General features: G+C 34.8%; 1 protein-coding gene across 5 annotated transcripts in view; it reads right to left on the bottom strand.

The window, feature by feature from the left end:
* CYRIA (CYFIP related Rac1 interactor A) overlaps nt 1-25,819 on the bottom strand; it is a 56,757-nt gene that overhangs the window by 7,432 nt on the left and 23,506 nt on the right. For 2 of the 5 annotated variants that reach the window (XR_007707955.1, XM_035562525.2), the window contains 7 exons: nt 14,139-14,218; nt 3,364-3,485; nt 2,368-2,473; nt 1,110-1,246; nt 947-1,024; nt 583-699; nt 405-484 (listed from right to left, as the gene is read on the bottom strand). Coding sequence is in view for 4 of the 5 variants with exons in the window: in XM_035562525.2 (XP_035418418.1) it covers nt 405-484; nt 583-699; nt 947-1,024; nt 1,110-1,246; nt 2,368-2,473; nt 3,364-3,485; nt 14,139-14,211 (713 nt within the window). In the remaining variant the exon portion in view is untranslated. Of the gene's footprint in view, nt 1-404; nt 485-582; nt 700-946; nt 1,025-1,109; nt 1,247-2,367; nt 2,474-3,363; nt 3,486-14,138; nt 14,219-14,406; nt 14,487-25,819 lie in introns of those variants that run through there. The other 3 variants (XM_035562527.1, XM_035562526.1, XM_035562530.2) reach the window with 2 other exon arrangements.

Here is a 25,819-nt window from a genome sequence, read left to right as displayed (position 1 = left end):
AAAAACGCCACTTGGAAGAGCCAAAACTGGACTGCTAATAATTCAGCAGAATGGCCAATCGAGAGATGGCAGTCAGCCCATGACTCTGGTTAGACAAGACACAGATATTGAAACCTATGCACTTAAGATTACACTTGTATGTTAACCTTTGTTGTAATACAGGCTGACCATGTAATCCTAACCTAACAAAATTTAATGCTGATTGATGAAAAATATCCTAAGACGGTTAAAATAGGAGGCAAGGCTTTCTAAAACAGATAATGCTTTGTATACCAATATGATAACAACTTAAGGTAAACAGCAATTCATCTGGAAAAAAAATGTTTATTACTGGTGCAAATAAACAAATACGTATGGTACAAATTCACTCGTAGAAGAAAAACAAGATTTAAGGTAAAACTTACGGTGTTTCCAACATGACTTTACATACACTAGCCATAGTACTTAGACAGTCCGTTGTATTTTCAATTGGCAATGTTTTGTTCTAGAAGGGTTAAAAATAGACATTATTCAGTAAATTGTCTTGTAAAATTAAAATTAAGAATGTCTATGCATTTCTCCGTTTTCTCCCCCATTACCTACTTCTGATACAAAGTGTGTAGTTGCATTACTGAGTGTTTTCAGCATTGGTGTGGCTTCAGCATAAAACAGGGACATCCGATTGGCCATTTCATTGTTTACTTCATTCTCAATGTCTAGCTGATGAAAACACGAGAAAAAAATAGTTAGTAAAACTCTCAAAAATCTTGGCAGCAGCAAGATGCTCATATCAGCAAGCAGATTGCCGCATGAATAGTTCCAGCCTAATCACTGCTGATTAACTCTCAGTGTGAAGGACAGAACATGACAGCTAGCTAATCAGAAGAAAAAAATATTACCACAAATGGTGTAAATGCGCACAAAATGACAAATACATGTGCATGAACAGCAGATTTTATTTACTTACATGCATGTTGTTTATTCTGTTACGACTTATTGTCCGTCTATAATAACTGAAGTCATTCTGAATTGCTGGGTTTCTCATCTTAGGGAAAGACAAATAGGAAATAATCAGTTTCAATTCAAAATATATGGAAAAAAAATAGCATGTAATAAAAGATTTTATTTACCTTAAGTTCATCAAAACGAAGAGTAAAATGTAAGATTTCTGCAAACTCTTTAGCCAGAGCCTGTTCGCGTTCCAGGTGTTGAGTTGGAGTATATGGTGGGCAAGTCAAGGATTCTAATAAGCTCTGCAGGGCTTTTTCTAAAAAAAATAATAGAAGCACAGCTTTTATTCAGTCCATATTATGACAATTTTTCACATAGGTATCTAAATATACTTTGTTAGAAAGGAAGGAACCCTCTGAATATGCAGAGCCCAAAAACGAACGCTCTTCCTTTCTATTCTAAGGTGAGAAACATTAGTCAAAGACACCTGCCTCTTTAAGCTGCTATTTTCTCTCCATTTTGCATCAGTGAGCTCCTTTCCCTTACTTCTTCTTTTCCTTTCCAACACCCTTTATCTGGGATCCCTATCAAAAATTGTATGGAGAAAGCATTTTTTCCTGTATTCAAATATCCTGCCCTCTCTCTTTCATCTTACTCAATTAGCCATCAACACAGTACAGAGATTATTCTGGCATCTCAGTTATTAAAAGTGTACTCTTAGGCACTGATAGCAATGTAGTTCAGCTCCTGTGGCTATAATTACTAGCATTACTCAAAAAGGGATACACTTACGAGGTTGTAGAAGAAATCCCTTGTATTGGTAGCTCTCTCACTTTACAAATACATTTTTTGCACACTGATTCCCATCCAGAATTCTAATTCAAAGATTAACTACATAATTTTTTTGAGGAGAGCAGGGATGGCAAAATCAGTTTAAAATATGCCCAGCCTTGGATTTTCACCCTACAAGAGACTTTATTGATACCCTTCTTTCTCTTATCTCCCTCCTTAAAAAAAACATATATTACTATATATTTTACTATATTTATATATGTTTAAATATATATATATATAGTCTTAATTCATTTTAAAACCGCTCTCTTCAAGAATCCAAATTACAAAAAGCAAATTGCATTACTACAATAAAGATCAATGATGTGCTGAACAGTGGGAGGCATCAAACGTCATATTGTTACAATCACACTCTCTGCTTGTCCTCTATTTAGATAATACAGACTTAAGTGACAAGCTAATAAACTGTAATAATTTTGAAATCTAATAAAGATTAAAAGGTATGCCCTGAAAAATGTAATTGAAGGCAAATTTCTGTTGGTATCAAAAAGAAAGAATAATAACCTTTCAAAAGTTTGTGGGAAAAGAAACCTTGTATTTCTTTAAAGTAACCTGGTAAAACAGATAAAATAACACCAGACTCACCTAATCTGAGTGAAAACTCATAAAAGCGCTTCAGCCTTACAACCAGAGGACATACTGAATTCCATGCTTTTTCTTGCAACTGGATATCATTGGGGTTTTGTATTGCCTGAAATGAAAATATCACAGTAAAGAATTGTGATCCATGAGTAAATACCAAAAGGTGGTTTGGAAGTTTTTTAGTACAGAGTTTTAGAAAGTAAGTATTATAAAACACAGAGCAATTATAAGAAATTACACTGTATAGGAATAGAAAATTATTAAATAAAAAAATAAAATACCGTTCTTTTCCAGCTTCCTTCTCCCTTTTAACTTGATGATTAAAAAAATATTGTGAAAGCGTAAGGGAAGACATTTGTATTGAGCACTGGTTGAAGAAACTTTTTTTTTTTTCTTTTTAAGTCTTGACGCTTTTGAAATTTTCAGCATATTCAGGTTCTTAAGTAACCAATAGCTCATAATAAAAGTAAACATGAGGCTGATGCAGGAAAAGATTCCATAAGTTGAGACAAATTTTGAGTTACAGTTCAGAATTTTGTTCAGGACTAGTTTCACAGAAAAAGACACCTGCAAAGTTGATATAAAGTTATAATTTACTGTGTTTCATTATTTCTCTTATACAGAACAACTATTTTCAACTTTTTTTTCCTATGTATTTCTGACATCTGAGCATTATTTCTTCCACATTCTCAACTGTGACTTCTGCCATAAGAGATATGAAATGAGGCATTTGAAACTGTGTATCAAAGTGAAAAATAATTACTAATTTCTAATAGTAAACCCAAAAGAAATTCCAACAGTCATTTCATCATTTGATGATGTGACATTAGGGCTTATTATGTTACCCATAATTAGTAACATGTTTTCAAAAAACAATTTTAATGAAGATTTTCATAGAGTTCCACAGAACATACTTAGATATAGAACAGAAGCAAGGAACACATTGAGTTTTGCTTGATTTTGCTTCCAGAGAACTGTTATTAACATTAATGAACATACATCTCTAATTTCTTGCCCAGCTCCTTTGTAAGCCTGAAGATCTGCAAGCATACTTTCCGAGTCCTGCAAAACTGCACTGATCTGATTCCATACCTCCCTTTCTCCATCTGTAGGCTGTGCATCTAAGAAACATAAAAGCAAAAAGCACAAAGTCAAAAGGTAGCTGCAGTACAAATGGCAAGATTACTCAGTTCTACTTAATTATATTCAACTTGACAACGTGTTAAATGCATTTTTTAAACACACAATTATATTGCACTGCCACTCTGCTAACATCAAAGTTTTTCTTTTCTATACACCAAGGAAGGAAAACCAGTACAGTTTTGGTAAGCTCTGGCTCAGAATGTCTCTTCTCAAAAAGCAGCATTTTGAAGTGAAGCAGTATCATAAAGCAGTAGTATTAGAAAACAGGATAATGCCTCAGTCTTTCAGTAAAAATGCCTCTCACTCGTGAGATCCACAGCTTGAATCCTCAAGCAAAGGATTTTCATGTTTCTTACAGCTTGGGGATAAAATCAAACCTTTCAGTGAATGGTGCAATAGAATATTAAACTTCCTCCAGGCTTCCCTAACTGGGGTAATTTTTCTCCTTTTGTAAAAACACAGGTACTGTAGTATTAAACATTTTTCCTTTGTATGTCAAAGACCATTCCTGCTACTAAAATAAAACCAGTTCCATCAATGATAAGTTTGTTTTCAGGGTGGGAATGGCCTGTAGGCCTTTATATTCAGAGAAATGACATTTTGAAGGAGATTAAAATGCCTGCATGAACATCACGAAATTCAACAAGTGCAAGCAAGGCACGTAGTGATAGGACAAGGGGAGACGATTTTTAACTGAAAGAGGGTAGATTTAGATTAGATAACAAATTATTCACTCTGGTGGTGAGGCACTGGAACAGGCAGCCCAGAGAAGTTGAGGATGCTCCCTCCTTGGAAGTATTCAAGTCCAGGTTGGATGGGGCTTTGGGCTGCCTAATCTAGTGAAAGATGTCCTTGCCCGTGGCAGCAGAGGTTGGAAACAGATGATCCTTATAAGGGTCCCTTCTAATCCAAACCATTCTACAATTTTAAGATAAATTTTCCAATTCAAATCCCATGTGATGGGATTTTTAAAGCAGTATGATGTCAAGTGGTGATGTCAGACCTCGAACGTCAATTTGCAAGACAAGGTAGAGATCTTCTCCCTTCTTTTGCTCTGAAACTAAGTTAACAACACTGATTTGACAGGATGACCTACATTTACAATTGCAGTCAGCAGTTGTAGAAACAACTGTCCTAGCAGATTTCTACAATGAGACTTTTTTTTTTTCTCCCCTAAAGACAGTGTTTTGATCTTAATGGAAGAAGAAAAAAATACTGTGAAGGTGAATCTTATGACAGCTGTTAAGGCCTACTTGTTTGAATTCAAAGCAAAGAGATACCTTCAATGATTAGGAAGAGTGACTGTACACATCTCTATGTTAACAGGCAAGAAATATCAAAAATATTTTTTCTATTTAGTTTTCTCACTCTTCTTAAGAAATGAGAGACAGTTCTCCAGCTATAAATAAGTATGAGGTTCATTTACTCAACCCCCATTAGAAGCAAATGAACCATTTCAACTTGGAGAGTATGGAAAGAGCAGACACTTTTGAAGACTTTATGACTTTTCGGGTTAGGTTAAAATATTTAGTTTAAATATTAAACTGGTACCTTCTTCGGCTCAGCTCACTCCCTGAGGCCTCCAGGGATATTACCTCCTGTAAACATCTCAGAGGGAAGGGAGAACCAAAGGGAAAAGTACCCCAAAGACAAAAATCACAGCTGAGACAGTGCTGTTGAACTGAACTCTTAGTGATATTAAGTTTACAGTGATACTGACTGATCCTTTCCCCAAGCTGCAAGAAATCTCATGTATACACTGTAATGGTTCTCTGACCTTGTGAAAAAGAGGGGAACAAAACAGTAAACATTTCTGAGTTTAACAAGGAGGGTGGTACTCTTGCTAAAAAGTTACATACCATAGAACAGTAAATTAGGGGGAAGGAAGGAGTCACCTATAAATCAGTATTTATATTGTAATTGTTAAATAAAAGTAAATTAGAGTAGCATTTCCAGCATAAAAGAGAATAAGTAAACTATTAGTACAAATCACTAGTGTAAAATTTGCATATACAGGTCACCAGAAGTATGGGTTAGTTAGCAAAGTACTTCTATGTTACTTTTACAGTTTATTCGCTTTAAAAAGTTTTACCCTCTAATAAAAATTTAAATTTTGTACACTGCTCAGCATTTTGGAACTTAGAAATCCTTTGTAGTTAATCTTTTTCAAATTTTCCTAATTCATCTTTTGGAAGCTGGGGTAAGGGTGAACATTTGAAACCAACTGAGCTATTTTGCAACCCAGCACCTGGGGAAGTAGGACTAGCAGAAAGGTAGATGGATGGAAAAGGGAAGGGAGAGGAAAAGGGCTGCAAAAGATACAGAGCAATAGGCTTAGCTTGCACTTGCATAAGCAGTTTGTATTTATGCTGAAAGTGTTTAGCTTAAACGCAAAGGCAGGGAGGATGAATCAGGCTCTTTCTTTTTTTTTTTTAAACATGCATCTTATTTATGAACTGTATGTTACGCAAACAGATGCTCTGATAAAATTATGGTCGTGTTTCAAAAGGGATTTTACTTAAAGATTTTGCCAAACATGGTCAGCTAAAAAGCTGTGATCAATCACTGAAAAAGATACAGCTTGCTTCAAACAATAACAACAACAATAATTAAAAGGAATAAAGAATTATTCATAGTTGAGAATTTGGCTTTTGAAATTGTTTTTCTATTCCAACAATGCCAAAGCTCATTTCCCTGTACTGAGTGAAAAAATACCATATGTGAATCAAACAGTAACAGCCTGGAACTATTGCTTGGTAGTATCACCTCTTGCGCCCTATTACTAGAGATCCAGCACGTGCTTAAGCACTTTGAGCACATTTATAAATAAAACTGTAGCCACTACTAATCCACACACACAGAATGCAAGCCCTCTCAGTAAGGTACCATGATCACCGAACTTACTGCATTTCAAGTCTAATAGTCTTTAGAGTACCCTCAAGTCTGAGTCTTTACAATTCACAATTATCTTTCAGAGTATGCTTTCTTTAGCAAGTCAAAACAGGAAACCCTTGCACCTCTCTGAAAACTGAATAAATCCTCTTCAATTATTTCAATATACTGTATTCAAGTACAGTGTGGTCAAGATGCTGCAGGGAGGGGATGCCATCCAGAGGGACCCTTACAGGCCTGAGAGGTGGCCCTGTGCAAACCTCATGAAGTTCAACAAGGCCAAGTGGAAGGTCCTACACCTGGGCCACAGCAATCCCAAGCACAAATACAGGTTGGGCAGAGAATGGACTGAGAGCAACTCTGAGAAGAACCTGGGGGTGGTGGTTGATGAGAAGCTTAACGTGAGCTGGAAAGCCAGCTGTATCCAGGGCTGCATCAAAAGCAGCATGGCCAGCAGGTCAAGGGAGGTGATTCTCCCCATCTACTCTGCTCTTGTGAGAGCCACCTGAAGTGCTGCGCTCAGCTCTGGGGCCTCCAGCACAAAGACACAGACCTACTAGAACAACTCCAGAGAAGGGCCATGAGGATGATCAGAGGGCTGGAGCGCTTCTCCTGTGAGGACAGGCTGAGAGAGCTGGGGTTGTTCAGCCTGAAGAAGAGAAGGCCCTGGGGAGACCTTACAGTGGCCTTCCAGTACCTAAACGGGGCTAAAGGACAGCTGGGGAGGGACTCTTTGTCAGGGGGTGTTGTGAAGGTCAAGGAGCAATGGCTTTAAACTGAAAGAGAGGAGGTTTAGATATTAGGAGGAAATTCTTCACTCAGAGGGTGTTGAGGCACTGAAAAAGGTTGCTCAGAGAAGCTGTGGATGCCCCACCCCTGGAAGTGTTCAAGGCCAGGTTGGATGGGGCTTTGAGCAACCTGGTCTGGTGGGAAGTTGGAACTAGATGATCTTTAAAGGTCCATTCCAACCCAAATCATTCTATGATTCGATGAAATCTGTATATTTCTATATACAGATTCTACCAGCAAATTTTCATACAGAAAGCAAAAAAAATTAGTTCTGGAGAGAAAAGTTATTCCATTGGCTCCATCAGGATTAACCAGAATATGGTAATTCATCCATTCCATGAACAAATGAACCCTTTCATCATTATACAAGCTCTATTCAATATTTTTGATGGGACTTCTGATTTAAAAAAAAAAAAAAAAAAGAAAAAAAGAAAGAAAGCGGGAAAAGATGGAATCTGGACCAACTTCAGTCCATTTGTGGATGCACTATGTATTTCAGGTACTTGGTAGGGTTGCAGCGTGGAATCGATATTTTTTCTTAAAACATGTCATTTTTTTCAAAAAATTCCTAACAATGAAAAGGTACCTACCTCATCCTTCACCATTTATGCATTAGAAAAAGTATAGACACTGCTACATATGTAAGACACTAGCTCTCATAGGACAAGATTAAATATAGAAAAATGGATATGAACCATTTACCAAGACAAAGTCAAGTGTAATAATATCTCAACAATTGATTTTTATGAAGAGATAACAAGTCAGTACTAAAAGGAGTACTTCCCATCCATACACCATTTCTGTATCTGAAATGCAGACGAAAAGCACAGAAATTTATTCCACCCTCAAAGTAATTTCAAGCTAAGGGGATTCCCAGTGAGGCTGGATAGTTCTTGCATTTCATTAAGTGTGCAATCAGATTTGTCACAAAATACCCTGGTCAGCTGACTCTGACAACCTAACAAAATAATAGTGAGTAAAGCAAGGTGTTTTAAAGGCTCTACTTTCACCTTTTCTTGTCCTACCCATGGCTGAATGTGGCCAATAATTCCAGCAGTCACCAAAAGGAAGTCAGAGTGCAGCATATATATATATTACTGCATCCTGCTGAAGTCCTCTTATAGGTCTGTCATCATGCCAATGATTTTCCCTCTTCCAATCTGGCACGTGATTACATAAAAAGTTAGCTTATGTCCTTGAAAAAGACAAAAAAAACATTACTTTCAACTACAGTGAATAATGTATTTCAGAGGGTATGAGAACCTGCTATATCCCATACATTAAAAAGAATGGTACCATGTAGAAACAGCATCCTGCCAATCATATAAGGCAAAGTTCCATTGTACACTGGATTTTTGAATTTCATCCTTTCTAAATTAGCCAGAATCTGCTATGGGCATGATGCTGTGCCAAGCAACTGAGTCTGAGGCTTCCTTGTTTGCTGTTCCCTTCAGTTCTGTGACAGATGTGGAGTGGACAGCCTGAGGAGAAGAGGCGGTGTGACCTCAGACTAAACCACAACTTCTTGCTTAGGGCACTCTCTGAAGTGCAGGAGACAAATGTAATCTCCCTCAGGCTGGATACAGATTACATCTCCAGCCTTCCTGCCTGCAGAGCAAGGGAATTAATTAATACCCTATTGTGCAAAAAATGGGCAGTTGCTCTGCTGCCAGACATGTTCTATTAATAGACACTTTTAATCATATATGAACAATTATAACTCAGTACTTCATTTTGGTTTTATAAAAGATATTTATACTTGGGGAGATGATGGGACTGAAGGTGACACTAAAGACATTTCCTGCCAATAACTTACAAGCTTTCCAAAGCATGTTATAAAACTCCAGTCTTTTAAGTTCAAAACAAATTGCTGTTACCATCAACCATCAAATTATTTCCAAGAATTCATGAAATACTTATTTACTTTGCCTGAAAAGTGGGCAGTAGTAATTTGACAACAGATTTCTGAAAAAAAGAGCACTCATAAATTACTATGGAAAGAGCTTCAAATACTCAGAATTCATTTATCTGTTACTAATTTAAACAAGGTGAAGGTCGAAAGAACAAAACAGTTCTTGAAGGGACAAAATCAATTTCAAGAGAATTCACCCTATGTGCTAACAACGAAAGCTTTCATTAGCTGTGAAGACCATAAACTCTCAAGATTTGTCATGTACTCACTCTTCCTAACAAGATCTCTTTTGAGTTAAGAGCAAAGGAGGAATTAAGACAAAGTGGTATATAATCAATTCAAATACCTACCATTTTGAATACAAATACTCACACAAAGTGTAGAAGAGTAATACAGTTTGCTTTCTGGGATTAAATTAAAAAAAATCTGGGATTTAATTAAAGCAGAATTCCGTTCTGGAAAAATCATAATTTCTAAGAAAAATTTATTTCTGTTGCACAGAACAACTCAACCTTACAACATGTTGCCTAAAAATTAAAGGTAATAAGGGAAACTAGTAAAATAAGAGTCTACTGACTACCACGATGACCTTATTGTGCAGTTTCTTAACTGACCTAAGATATCTAGATCTGTTCAATTGCTCGTCATTCCCTCTGGCATTTCTGTTCTCATTCATGTGACACTGTTAGGGCTCTTTCAACCATGCAGTCATCCAGATCACTCTGATATGACTGAAAGAATACTTAGTAGGAAGTGGAAAGAAGTAAACTGGTAGGATTTTTTGTTTGTTTGTTTTGAACAGCTAGTTCCTAGCAGGGTCATTTTCCCACATAGTTATCATTCATGACTGGTGCAACCATATTTGTACATGTTAATTCTAGTACAAGGATATGAGACTACGTGACAAATCATCGGGGATCACCCCTTTGGAGCAGCACAGAGCTAGATCAGCTTAAATTGATTATCACGTGGATTTAAAACCTTCACATTTTTCTTGTGCTTCCTTTGTATAAGCACTGATACTACTTTTGACCAACACCAGCACGTAACACCTGACTCTTGAGGTATGAAGACAGATCATATCTGTTCTACTCCTACATAGTAGGAAAAAGGTGGTTTTTTTTTCTTAACAATATTTGTATGGCACATTGTATGCATAGCAGGAAGAAGTATGTCACACACCCTCTTCTCAGGTATAATAAATTTCAAATGAAGAACAGCAAAACGTACTATGGAAGGAATATCCAAAAATTCTGTAAACAGCTCAGAAGTAGTGCTGACAGATTTACTTTGAGATTTCAGCTTACTGCTAATGAAAAAGTGCACAAAAACTAAAAAGCAATATCCTGATGCAAAAAATGAAATATAGTAAACGCATCAACTCAACATATCTCTCATTTAGAAAGGGACATTCTCCAGAGTATTTCCTGTGTTTTTATAACGTTCAGTATTAATTCTTGCAGTTGAACTCAACATAAACCTCTCTGGGATACTTATACTTGCACAGCAATGTTTTCAAGTTACTGAACAACAATTCCTTCACTAACACTTGAAACTACAATTTTACCTATTTAACTTCGGTTTAGTCATTTCACAGTCTAAAGCAGAAATGAACACAGGCATGATTCTTTCTCAGATGAACGTGTCAGAATAGATGTGGCACAGTCGGAATAAATCCTTGTGGACAGAAAGGGATACTGCATTTCTACAGTCACACTAATTGTTCCTTTAAGTCTCATCTAAGATCCATCACACTTCTAGTTGGAAGATAGCTGGAAAATTAGTAAATATTTAAAGACCCTGGCAGCTAATCTTTTTTACGCAGTATATTTGAAATTGAATGAAGGAAGTCTATGACACTGTTACACGAATCGTGAGCATAATACAAGTACACTTGAAACTACATTTGGTTGAAGGCTTTAGTGACACAGAAAAGGAATTTTTGCCCTCCTTAAAATAGGTACCTAACCTGTCTGTATTAACCTGCATAAGAGATTTTATTTGTATGTGTATATACATATATATATATATATGTATATGTGTGTGAACATTTCTACATATTTTGCTTTTTACCTATCAATGAAAAGCACAAGCTACTTGACTCTACAGACTAATATAATTTAGGGGGAGAAAAAAGGAAAGAATTGTGTAAGAAAACAATTGTCTCTACAGTAACCTTAACTCTGTTTAACTTTAAATTCAGCAGATCTAAACTTTACCTTCTAACACATACCTACAATATTCAACAGCTACAGTGACTGGAAAAAAACTTTTGGAGAAAGCAGAAACAAAACTCCTAACTCAGCCTGCAGACACATTAAGTCTTTCAGGGAGACAGAAAAGAACAGAATTTCTTGCATCTGTCCTGTTCTATAAGGAAGCACTACACCACGCTGCCTCTGGTTTTACAACCTGCAGTGTTAGGAGCTCATCACACTAAGGGTTTTTTACAGAACTGTAAGTAATGCAGTTCTAGTCTTAAAAACATGACTAAGCTTATCATTTGTGTTATAACAAAAAGGTAACATCAAAATATCTGAGACTTCTTAAACTATCAAAATTTGATTTTACATTAAATGAAACACCTTTCCAAAGCTTCGGAAAGTTTTTTTTAAACTTATTTACAAGGAAACATTTGTAACTTCAATAGGTTCTAATAATACTTCTTATTGCTGATATCAGATATGTAAGAATAAAAGTGTGAGAAAAAAAAACACTAAAAGAGCTAATTATTTGACTTTTCTCAATAAGTTTGATACATATATTGATAGTTTTTTAGCTATGGTGAATGTACTTTGAAATATTTGAATTTACAAACAAAACAAATTTTCAAGTTTTTGATTATAATCAGCATACAGTCACTTTACAATTGGTTTCTCAATTACAATTACTTCTGTGCCTCATACAGCACACACAGCACCAGAACTGTCTACCAGATACCTGGAGATTTCAGTGCATGCTCACACATTAACTTTTGGCTGTACGTTTGAGAATGCACGAGGAACATCTCTGTACTTTAGCATAGCCCTAACTATCTTGTTCAACAAGGTATCAAAAACTGAGGCCAACTTCTGACTGGAACTACAGTGGATGTATCTTTAGCAACTATACCTTAGAGATACAAAGCTGAAGGATTTTTAGAGCTCTTCGAATAACCAACCCTAGTGACAACTTTCACCCACTGAACTAAAAACTAAGTCCACAGAAAGTCACACAGCCAGCAAGCATGTATGCAGACTGGCGTCTACAGCCATTAACTGAGAGCGCTTTTACATCATTCAATGTCTAAGGAGACAAAGGCGTGCAACCACAGGCCTCTGCTCTCACATCCCTTTCACAGAACACAGATTTCATTCCATAAAAAACTTCATGACTTTATTTCAATCTCTAGGTAGCTGTGCCTGACAAGTGTTTGTGTGTGCTTACACCAATCACTTGCACTTCCCTTGGGAGAAGGTGCTTTGGCCCACTTCAGTTCTTGTTGGCAGTGCACTTTTAGAAAGGCAATGAAATAGGTATTTTCCCCTCTCCCTCCTACAAGGCCTCCCACCACCAGGCCACGTGTTTCCTGCTACGTCTACATTCCTGGTTCTTAGGACTTTCTTACAATACAGGACATGATGGGACTGATTAAACCTGAAAGCTCAAAGCAGCTGAAAACCTTTGTAATAGCTTGGCACAGTGCTCCGCTAAAGCATTCTGAAGTTTGGTAGTAAAAACTACACGATCCTTTGGACAAAGATTTGACATCTCAGTTTTACAATAAAATCGTCAAATTATATAGACAGAGGTGAAAATGGGATAGATGGCTTGCAGTACCTTTTTTCTAAACCCCAACTAACCAATTAACTTTTTCCATAATTTAAAACTGATCCTTCGTAACATGGTAAGATCTAGATGAGAAGATTAAGATATGTACAAAGTTATATGCATACACTCCAGTTCTGATCCAAGAAAGCATGTTTGAACAATTTCATAAGATTTACATGCGCTTAAATGACTTTTTGAACCAGTGCTTCTGAGTGTGCACACACACAATCTCACATCATGTATTTTTTTTTTCAAAAAAATACTTTCAGAAAAAATTATTCAATAAAGCTATTTCAAGGTAATAAAATTGATGCCTACTCATCTGGAATTCTCTCTCAAACCATTCTTGAAAATGAAGTTATTAAAAAAGTGGCTTTTCTCAAAACATTTTTGTTTGTTCTTTAAAGATTTTAAGAGAGAAAACATTACACACTATTAGCATTTCAAATAAAAAGCATTTCACATAAGTAATGGAGTAAGATTAAACTCGTATTTAAGGACTCGATGACCAGTTTTTAAGACAATGTCTAGAAGTACATGCAGGAAAACTGTAGCCAGCAGAACTGAAGTAGCTTTGATTCAGAGACCGATGCAACAAGGAAATTAGAAAGCGAAACACTGTTTGCAAACTGATAAACATGCAATTAAGAGAGATGCAATCAAGCACATACACTCTGACCACTTCATTACTTTTTAAAAACGGTAATAATCCTGTTAAATCATCACTGAACCAGGCAAAAACTGTGCCACCTACACTGTTGACATTTTAAAAAGATTTTTTATTTCCAATATATATTTGCATTCAATGAAGCAACAACAACAACAACATAACTGAATGTTAAAGGAAGCTGAGGTCAAGTTCATTCATATGCAAGTTTAAAAAATGGCTTATAAATAAAGAATATAAATATAAAAAAATTATAAATAAATTTTATAAAAAATTATTTATAAATGGCTTATAAAAAGTTTTAAAATAGCTTATAAATCTTCTGAAACTAAGTTAAGGTAAGATTTTACTTGCATGTCTATCATTCTGCCCTCTTCTCTGCTCAGAATGAATTTAAATCATTTTATATGGTTTTATAAATATCAAAAAACAATATTCAACTGAAGTGTAATTTGATTTGCTTGCAAATCCCTTTTGAATTGCTTTATGATGCGTAAGCACATGCAGTTTATTAGGAAGTAAAAAGCAAAGAAGGCAAGCCAGGCAAGAAGCTTTGCTCACTTTCAAAGTCAAGGAAAAAATTTGGCCCCTGATCAAGCTCTGTGCAAGTGAGAACTTTTAAAAGATTTCCCATTTGGTTCCTGAAAAATAGAAAAGGAAGAGAAAAGGAGTCCTGAGTGAACAAATGATCTTAGAGACAAGGACTTGGACAGACTGGTTGTGCTGGAAAATATACACTGCAAGCAATCAGATTTTAAAAGTTTTTCCTCAGTTTGCTGTTAAGTCAGGGAAAAGATTCTCTCATTGTCTAGTAATTGTTTGAACTTACTTTCAAAATCCAGGAAAAAATGTGGATAGTTTTCAATTTCCCTGGTAAGGACCTTAAGAAGATTACCCATCCCAGCAAACCTAGTAAATGCAACAAAATCATAAACAGTTATATATGTAAAGTTAGAATACTACAACTAAGGGCTTGACACAGTCTGCATCATGTATTAAATATTATGGCAAGTTCTGGACCATGAGAAACATTTTGATGGTCAGTTCAGTGATATTTATGTATGGGGACGGACAGAGTAATACCTTGGATAAATACAGAAATAATTCTATTCATCAAATTGGAATTTAAACAACAGTAAAACATTCCTAAGTACAGACAGATATTTATGAGTTTATTTACTTAGTAAAAGAAACAAACTCAGAACTGCATCTATATTTGTAAATCCTCTAAGTTGCTGGACTCAGATTACTGAATAGCATTCCAGAGTAAGAAATAAGGTCTTAATCCTTGGTTTGGATTCTTAAGCATAAATTCACACTATTAAAATGACTCTATTTTTTAAAAAATATTACTATATAATGTATTAGAAAGCTAAAAAGTTTACTTCTTAACTTTTAAGAAATTACGTATTCTTGAAAGAAATACTGAAGTTCAGACTCTACAACTTTTTATCTGTTATTCCTATCTTTTATCAACTCAAAAACATTTACATGTGAAGTTATTGAGAAAAACTTCCAAAAGGAAAAGTGACCAATTCTCAAAAAGGCAAGTTTCTATAGGAGAAAAGTAGGAAGGAGATTTGAAGTCCCCCCCCCCCCCCCACTGGTATGCTCCTTAGAAAGATCCATTATTCTAAAACTATGTGAAAGTATAGCTTTCTTGGGTAAGCTTAATCTTTTTTTCCTCAGAAGAGAGGAATTAAACCATGAAAAGCTAGAATAAAGAGGGTCTGCCTGGAGGGATGTAGAAAAATGTAATTCTAGATTTAAAGTCAGATTGAAAACTGTTTTTTGCCTCAAAGATAAACATTCTCAGTACTCTAAACCATGGCTCTTGACGCTTACATCTGATGCTCATCTATTTTTCAGTTTAAGACTTTTCCCACTTAAGAAATCAGAACACACACACAAAAATGATTCTAAGCATGTATACGGGTAAAACTTCATTGGAGGAGACATAGCTTTTTTCCAAATTTTCCCTCAAGCATTACAGAAGAAAAAGTATCACGAGTTCTAACTGCTTTATGCATATAAAGGATACATTTCTATAGTAGGAAAACCTAGGAAGGTAATGTAAGGCTTGGAGATTTCAAAGCAGTCATAGTCATCCCATAAAATGATATAAATTTAGTCAACAATCCGTTCTGAGTATGCAGCTTCTTGTAAACCAGGTTTTTGTTACACAATGCTTTGCATAAAGTATTTCTTCAAAATTTTATCTCCAGAACCGATCTAGTGAGCAGACTGTCAAGCCCTTTACAATTAGCATCATCTTGCATACACAATATTGAAACATGAAGAAACATTCTCCATTATTCACAAAGTCATGTCCATTTACATGCAGAAAAAAGAAATACAGTTTTACTTCCGCAACAAGATCTACACTTTATGAACTGAACCTAAGTTTCTGATTAGCCTAAAAAGGGGAAAGGACATGCAAACAGGGCAAACGACTTCATACATCGTTAAACCTTGTATCTTGAGTAATTTAACATCTCATCACACTGAAATATTGCATTTTATCAACATCATTTAAGAGGGACAAGATAATACACATATAGTTATTTTCCTTTTCAGAACTCAGAAAGAAACAATTATATTATCAAGAAATACTACCACAATCTAAATTCAGTTTGCATTCTTCACATTCAGCTCATTTTAAGCTGTATCTTACCTCATTGCCTTCAATCTTCAGAGAGAATCCAACCATTTCTTCTACTGCCAAAGTTAGCACTGCATCCAGAGACTGTTATAGTTGATAGCATGCTTCGAACAGCAAAAAAGCTGTTTCCTTTGCCAAAAACTGAAGCAATGAGCCCTTACTTGCATTGAATAGCTTGAGGTCATGTGCTCAATCTTTGGTTTCTAATCCTTCTTACAGAACTATAGCTCACCAAGGCTGTGGAGATTTCTAAATATTTTTCCTGAACGTTTACTATATTTCTTAGCTTGCTTTCATTTTATTCCCCTCTCTTTCAACCATTTAGAAAATAGATTCAGCTATTCATGTCACAAGTACTAGACAAGAACTCTCCTGCAAACTTTATACCAATTTTCAGGATCAAACTGCATTTTCTAGAGGTCTTAAAGGCACTGGTTTGACGTCATCTATTTCCAATACACACAAAACCAAAAAAATAAGTGATATTATTCAACACCAACATCTAGAAGGCATGGTTTGGGTGTTTGATAAATATGCATCATTTTTTTATGTTTTGAAATAATTTCTTAGTGTTTCCCTGAAAGCAAAACTAAAAGAGAGATCTACTTCAAAGTAAATTTTGGTTTTAACTATAAGTCATCATTCAATATTAAGTTTTTAACTCCATATTAGAAGAACAACCTTTACCATAATAGAAGTGTTGATAAGCATATTGCCGTGCCCCAAGCTGAATTATTTTATTCTTTATAGCTTGCTGCTTCCCATGACTTGGATCTTCCAAACTGTCTTTCCCTGGAAACTAATAGTTTTTCAAACCTCAGGAACCAAAAGTCACTTCCAACATGATTTCTTAATGAGATTTCAAAGTAACTAATGACATAAATGCTGAAGAGGTCAGTATTTATACTACAGTTGTGACAGAAATGCAAATATGCAGCTGATGCACAGTAATGAACCAGAAAGGTTCAATCTTCAGTCTAAAATTCCATTTCATTAAACTGGAAACCATTTTCCTTTACTTACTGTAAAATCAGTTCAATGTTGAAATAAGACTCAATGCATGCATAAAAACATTGCTGTTGCAGCGATCCTAAATGACAGCAGCTTCTCCTTAGTGTCCAAATCCATTAAAAATTCAACTTTTATCAGTATATTTTAAAAATGACATGACAATGATGTTTGCATTTTCATGTTTTCTACTTTTTCCAAACCATCAAAGCTTATCCTAAGAATATACATAAACATACAGAAAATACTAAGGTATTGTTGACAGTTTAATCCGTATTCGATACTCAACATTTCATTAGTTGCACAGATAGAAACAAACCATAAAAAAGCAGCAAACAAGAAGGTACATTTAGTATTTTGTGTTTCATATACCACTATTTACTGGTATTTAAAAAGTCTTGAGCTTTGAAATAAAAATAACACAGACTGGTTTTCTATTGCATCATCACTTTGTTCCTAAAATTGCATTAATTTAGTTTGGACATTCTCCAGGTTACTATTTATGATGGGTAAAGAAATTCCTTCTCCTACACTAAAGCAATCAATATATTTTTGAATAATGATAAGTAAAACACTCCCCAAAGTTCACTAACTGGGTATTATCAACTGAATTTTGCATGTCAAACGCTAAAAAACATGTTATTTAAACTTTCTTAAAAATATTTGTGTATTTGCTGTTTTATGTCATTATATAATTTTGATGTGTGGAGTTTTGTAATATTTCTAATTGATAACTATAATATTCCATATATTGCTAAGAAGTAATAACTTTATAAAATGTATTTATTCTTCCTTTACAGGAGTAATTTACATCAGTGTAAACTCAAAAACATCACTATCACTACAGCTACGTTGAAGGTAGACATAGAGAGACAAACATTTAAACACTGTATTGGTGAAAAAAGACATGTTCACCAGCTCAACCCTTTGCTGATCATAAGCGTTCCTTTGCCAAATTTTGTTTCCTAAATCTGCCTGCTTACATAAACACAGTCTAAAAGGCTTCTGTCAAAATGAGCTAGATCAGCAAATACCTACTGCTTAAATTCATTTAGATCACCCTAACTAAATGGGGCTGGGAGTGTTCTCATGAGCAGCTCCACTGGGAGTTTCAGGAGAAACAGAGACTCCCAAGTTCAGAAGCAGCAAGGAGTAATTAGGAATGATGACTTCTAATGGTGCATCTACATTGATAGAGACAGGCATCCAAGTCCACAGTCTGAGGGAACTGTACTACTGTACTAAGCCTATTAATACCACTAAAGCAATGGAACTGACCTTACTGCCTGAATACTTGACTCTGATTTCAAAACAAAACAAAACAAAACAGCAGCATCTGAACACAAAATGATGTCTCAGATCAAAAGCACAATTCCAAGCTGTTGTGATATTTACCTATGAAATTTGTTGAGGCACTTCTACAGGAACATAGCAGAAGTGCAAGACTCAGAAAACAGTCTTATTATATTAAGGAATAAAATCAAAATGAAAAAAATGCTGATTGAACATCATCAAAATTTCTTGAAAATGATAACCAAGTTCATTTTCTGAAGAAAACCCTGTATCATTCGTTTTCTTTTTGTTTGTTTGGGAGAGGAAGGAGGATATAAAAGATTGCTTTTAGCTGCGTCTGCCTACTCTATTACTAATATTTTTGCTTTTTCTTCTTCTGTGCAACAAACATATTAACACTTACTCTCTTAATGTAAGACACTCCAAGCAAACTGGAATTGATGCAGTTCTTGGAATCATCCACAGAGTGATGGCACACAGAGAGACTGGAGTACTTCCAAACAAGCGAAGAAAAACCAGTACCTCACATTCCTTGCCCAGGTGAAGGATAAACAGACAAAACCAAACAAACAAACAAAGCAACAACAAAAAACACAACACAAAACACAACAAAACTCAAACCCCCAAAACAGATGTAGAAAAGTGAAAAGTGGAACAACAGAAGAATGTTGCTCAAGGTGAAAGTAATCAAAGATAAAATAATAATTTCTGCTTTGAACAATTATTTTATTACAGTTCCTAGAAAAACAATGCTTCAAGCCTAGAGCTTTTACTGTCAACGGACAGGTAGATTGTGGGACACAACTGAAAGCTACAAGAAAGGTGAGGCGTATCAGCAGGAGTTAATAAATGGTTTGTAATGACAAATACATTTTTAAATAATCATAAAACGTTAAAAGAGTTGGCCAACAATATGAGAACCTGTAGCCCCAAGGAGCAAAGAGCTTGGCTCGTGGTTTCACTAAAATCAAAAGGTAAAGAAAAGGATTACCTCAGATGAACTTAAAACTTATTTAATGGGGGATTTTTCAACATACCAACCCTCACACCTGAACACACTTTGAAGAGAATACCTATATATTTTCAAAGTGCATGATGTTAAAAAGAAACATCATGAAAGAATGAAGACCAGGCAAGCAAACTACTGGGATTCTGACTTACAGGTCACAATAAAAAAGAATGGAAGCCAATGAAATAATTAGAAGAAAATTATGTTTGAAATGAAGGAACCACTGTTGTACTTGACGCTTCCACCTAACTATACAGTAAGTACAGTTTGAATCCAATTCATTGACTACTGGCATCACATCCACAGATGCTTACACACCCAACAGGGGTTAAATTCCTCCCCTCGCCCAAGAAATAGAGCCTCAATCAGGTAAGCTAAACAAGATTCTAATGTCTACCCAACTGATACCTGTTAAAAGTATCCTTAACAGAAACAGAACAGGTTTAGCTAGTTTAAGTGTTTTTTCCTTCAAAACAAAACCATTTTTTTCCAGGTACAGTTTGACTTAGTGCTTTAGAACTTACATTTCAAAGGGCATCTGCTTTCAGCATTTGTTGATATTACAAGCAAAAAATCTACTACTGATCCTATACAGTCTTGCATACAGAATAAGAAACAGAATTCAGATGAAAAATCAGAAAGAAAAAAAAAAAGTTGCTCCTCTTTCTGCCTTTTAATGACTGTCAATTATTCAACCTTCTGACTATGCCATACATAACATTTCATACTATGCTCATAGAAAATCCAAACTATGTGTCTGAAACAAAAAGCTGAAACCAAACATATCCTAGTTCTTTGTACAGCAACAGCAAAGATTTTCCTCAAAGTGATTTTAATTTTCAAGTTATTTCTTGAGTAAGTTGATAATGGGAATAAGTCTTTGCATGCTAACTTTGTTCTTTATCTATTTTACTTCTCTTTTTAATACTTAAATACCAAAACAGCACATAAAACCTCAGTCAAGCCAGACATAAATCCTACAGTGACTGGATTTCTTACTGCATATTTGCTAGTGATCTGCTCTGAATGTGTCAATATGTAGGGCATAGTGCATTTTGTTTGCTAAATATGTATTTCTAGTTTGAAGGGGGCTGATCTACAAGTTACAGACCTGAATCAGTCTTTATACATAATCCTTTCTAGAACAGGAGTCAGAAATCAAATGATATCTTACAACACTAAGCAGACAATTAATTTCGATCAAAGAAGTATATTGATACTGTCAGAATTAAGATAGCTATAGCTGACATACTGTATATATCAATTGCTCAAGATTTTGGGAATTAAAGATGAAATGTAGACCTTTTAGGGATTAGTTGCAATTAGTTTAAAATACTTCCATTTGTGTAATACTGGTCATACTTAATATCTCCTTACAGAAAATAAGAAAATTTGCTGACTCATTTGCGTTACATTAATGCTGTTGTCAAAAATAGCAACAATTCTACTAGAAAGAAGAAAAATATATTAAAAAAAACACTGTAAATAGGCTGGATGGTAATATATATGTGTGTGTATATATATATATATATATATATATATTATTTTCTTGAATTCAGAAAAGGGTAAGAGAAAAAATTCCAATATATCCCCAGGTGAGGGTAAAGGAGGAAAGCACAGGTATCATCAAGACAGCATTCTAAGAGATCCCCTAAGCCCAAGAAGGTTTATTGAACTATGGAAGCATCTGAGTAACAGAACTGGGCAAGAAGCTTTAGGAGGTTTAATTAACCATTTACCTGTACCAGTTTCTGAAGTTGATTAGCAATAAATGTTGTTTCTCAAACATGGAGGAATTTACTAGAAGAAAGGCTATTTTAGACTTTCACTTTTATTGTATTTTTATACTGTATTTGTTATCTGTTGTTAAGATCTGTTTTTCTCCAATACTTTTAATCAGTGACAAAGAAGCAGAAAATATCATTTTAAAATATGCAATAAACTAGAATGGAATAAAAATATTCTGGAAAACATGATTACAATTCAAAATCATTTTGATAAACTAGAGATAACATCCAAAAGAAATTCAGTAAATACTAATGTAATATATTGCAGTGAACAAGTGAAAAAAAAAAAAAAAACACCAACAATTAACAAAACACAAAAACAAGAACAAACAAAGTCACAAATGCAGATGATCTGGAATGCAGAGAGACTGAGGAAAAATTACTTCACCATTATACTGGACAATAAATTAAACATAAAGCTAGAAAGGTGTTAAAACTCCAGATTTTTTCAAAGATTGAGCTTATAGTCAAGGAAAGGGAAGGGTGGCCCATATATTGAAGAATGTATTTTCTCCAATGTATTAGTGTAATCTGTAATTAGATGGGAGCTAAAGAAAGATGAATTCCAGTAATACTTCCTTTTAGCTTCATTAGCCTTGTGTCATTTTTTAATTCTTTCTGATATTATTTTATTAACTTTCACTCTTTCCCATTAGACACTCAATTCATTAGAACTTGCAGAGAAAGCTTGGGACCATGGCATTGCTGCAAAATATCCTGCCTTGAAAATTGTATTCCATTAATAGGCAAGCACATTAGCCCTCTTAATGATGGAAACATAAAGAGATTCATAATTTTGCATCATGCCTAATACTTTAAGGAGCACATCCCCTCATAAATCTATTTCTAACTAATATGTTTCATGTACAAAGAATACCAAACAAGTTTTTGTGCCCCAATATGAGCTACTAAAAGCCACCGAAACTTTTTTGGCAACATTAACAAATCTGCTGTTTGCCTTATGACAAATAAGGGAAGAGCACTGTGAATGGTACTGAATTAAAAAATCATCCTTTTAATTAAAAATTGTATTAGATGGTGCAAATGAAAATTGAAATAACATACTGACCCTGACAGGCTTCTTAGTAATTAATTCAAATCACTACTGGAAGCTGTTCTTAATTTAGCAATGAAATTTGCACAATAACTTTTTATTAAGACAGTAAAATTGATGCACAGTAGTGACTTTATATCCTCCTACTTTCCTATAAAATCTATTTTTACTTAATCGACTAATTTTCATGATGGTTAATCACAAGCCCATTTATGACAGCTTATTCCCTTCACATTAAAAGATGCACAAGCCTATAGTGGCCCATTATACAAAGAAAACAGAGTATTGTTCAATGATGTGAGCAAGTTAAGCACATGCACAAAAGTGAACATTGTACAGTTGTTTTGACAACCCTACAATGCTACTCAGTGGATTTCCTGTGAAGGAGACATTTAAAACTCGCAGACCAGCCTATAGACATTTCCTCATTCAACATGGCTTCACACGAGTAGTAGCTGCAACACAAGCTCAGGAAGCCTTTTGCTGGTGATGTGGTGCCATCTGCTGTCTGTATGGGAATCTCAAACCGAGACACATTTTTGAGTGTTTTTAGCTTACCCAACATTGCACAGTACGATACTGTGGAAAGCACAAACTAGCGCTTTTACACAAAACACATGAAAATTCATGCTCTAAATAAATCTAGGTAATTAATATTTTATCTGAAGTGCTTATTACTTTTATGCTTAAGTAGCACTAGCACTTTAGATCTAACCATGAGTTTATATATGCACATATGAAACTGAATTTTTGCACGGAATACAGCTACACTATCAGTGGGTGAATTTCTCCTCTACCTTTACTTCCTTTTGTAACTAAAGCCAAGCTAATCTAGATAGTATTTTAATAACCAAATTTCAGAACAAGTATCAAAACCATTACATTGTTTTCCCCTTCCTCCCACTGAAACTCAAAATTTAGTTTAAAAGTGACTGCAAACTTGCATCTAAAATTACAGAAACCATCATTTTTCCTGAGACGTTCAATGGTGTATTATTAACCAGCCTTAGAAGAGAATGAAATTGGGAGGCTGGTGAGCGTTCTGAGCAGGGTATCCCAACCCAGCACGTAACGTGCTACATTGGTCTTTGGCAGCAGTTGTGTTTCCTCTATGTGAACAGAAACACCATTTTTGTTTACAGTTATTCAAGAAGTTTCAATTACCACTCTTTCTCTGGAAGTTAAGAAGCAGACTACAACCTGAAAAAGAAGAAATCTGGTTTTCCCTTTGTAGTCCGACTAAAAAATAAATACACAGGATGACATACACTAGTTTAAAAATGCCAATCGAAAATGTAGGTAGGTAGGTAGAGTTAGCTCCAACAGTTTTTTACTGCCTTTGTCGAATACTGCTGTTTGAGAGGCAATTCTAGTTTTAGAACTAGAAACTATAGAAAAGACACTATAATTATGTTTACAGCAAAATTTAGTACGGTTTATTTTTACCTAAAAAGGATGTAAGAATTTTCTATTCACACTTAGAGGTCAGATAAATCAAAAGTAAAAGTACCCTTGTAAAGGCATCAGTCATTACCTCTAACAAAAAAATCCAACTATAAATTACTTAGTTCATTTAAAAATATTTTAGGTACAGATACATAACTCATTAAAAATGTTAAATTCAGTATATAAGTCATACATGCACACAGATGTAACATAACATATATACATAGATACTACACACAAAGTTGCAAATCAGCATATTTAACCTAGAACTGAGAATTAGTTGCTTGTTAAAGGGGAAGAATACAAATTAAGATTTAAATTGTAACAAAATAATGTAAATCAAGATTAAAATAATCTACTTAACCAAAGCCTTCCATTTGTTGACTCAAAGCTATCTATTCTATGTGTCCAGAGACACAAACCGCTGTAGAGCAGTAAAGCACACAGCAGAATATCTCTGTGATTTCAGCTCTAAGAGAGTCATAAAACTCAGGTTAATTTCAGCTCCTTACTTAGATGATGTGAGTTCTTCAGAGGATGGGGTGGGACAGAAGAAAAAAACTCAATTACTCCCAATTTCATAATAAACAAACATAATGATTGGAAGATATAAATTTTCTGGAAAAAAAAAAAAGTTTTATTTAGGCAAATCAAAATCAATGTTTTCTTTCAATCTTCATCAGTAGTACAACCAGTCTGTAATAAAGCATTAGAAGATGACAGGAAATTTAAGTATGTTTTCTTCTTTCTCCTCAGAGCCAATCAGTATTTTACTTGTAGTTTATTCAACTGACATTAATAAAAGTAGTGCAGCTGAAAACTTCAGAAAAAAATGAGAGATTTAGTAAAAAAATGCTCAAATGAAATGACGGTTGAAGATTTGGGGGGCTGATGGGAAGCAATGGAAATTTACTTAGGGAATAAAGAGTTCAAAGAACACAGTTTACAGACTGAAAGAGTCCTAAATCAGCCCTAAACCAGTGTGTTTCCACAGGGGAAACCATTTCTTCCATCAAAATAGATTATTTCTGTCAGATACAAAGTATGAATTTCTATGTATTTAAATTTTCTATCAGATACACCAAGTTATTAGCACTGTCATCTTTACTAAGCAAAGAAAAAATCCTTGGAAAGAATGGAAAGAATATACTTCAAGCAGTAACTGTAAAGTAGTGACTGAATAGACCTTTTGCATCTATCTCACCTTTCTGTTATTCCAAAGCAGAATTATTTGAAGTCTACAAAAGATTCCAGTTAAAACAGGATCTAGCCCAGTGCTATACTCTCTCCTTTTGTATATACTCTCTTCAGTGCTGTCCAAGAAAAGGCACTGACTACTTTCAATTAGGTCCTCTTCAATTCAGTTCTTGAAGAATTGGCTTGTTCAAGGTCATGGCTTGCCCAGCCACCCAATCTTTCAACCATAAATGCCCAAAAGAACTCATTACCTGAAACACCATTATCTTTAGCTTACTAACAATTATATTTCACTAGCCTAAGGGATCAATGCAATAAGACCGAGAATGTTTAATCTTTCAAATCAAGTGAAATATACAAATGAGAAGATCCTTACTTTCTTCTAAGAAGTTTAACATTCCATATTAAATGACTCCAACTTTTTAACACATTTCATCCAGAACCTGCACTGACTATCATGAACTTCATAAAATACTGATAACAGAAGGTTCTTTGAAAACATGCTACTATCACCATATTCTAGCCAGGAAGAAAACTATAGAAAATATAGAAAAGGATAACTTTATGCTACTTGATTTGTTTTTGCAAAAGACTGTAGTTAAGGCTATTATCCACTAAGTGGCATTATCAACTCAAACACGTAAATTTGACAAAAAATAATCATAGTACAGTTCGTTTTTCCTCCTAGAAACAAATTCATGGAAAACATTTTATTTGGATGTTTCATTTTATTTAAGTTTGTCAGATCTTTTGACAGAGTTCCAAACAGGCAAATATATTAGCAAA

The sequence above is a fragment of the Cygnus atratus genome, chromosome 3 (assembly GCF_013377495.2).
Source record: "Cygnus atratus isolate AKBS03 ecotype Queensland, Australia chromosome 3, CAtr_DNAZoo_HiC_assembly, whole genome shotgun sequence".
NCBI lineage: Eukaryota > Metazoa > Chordata > Aves > Anseriformes > Anatidae > Cygnus > Cygnus atratus.
Note: the sequence above shows the minus strand (reverse complement) of the source record. Positions and strands in the feature narration are given on the sequence as shown.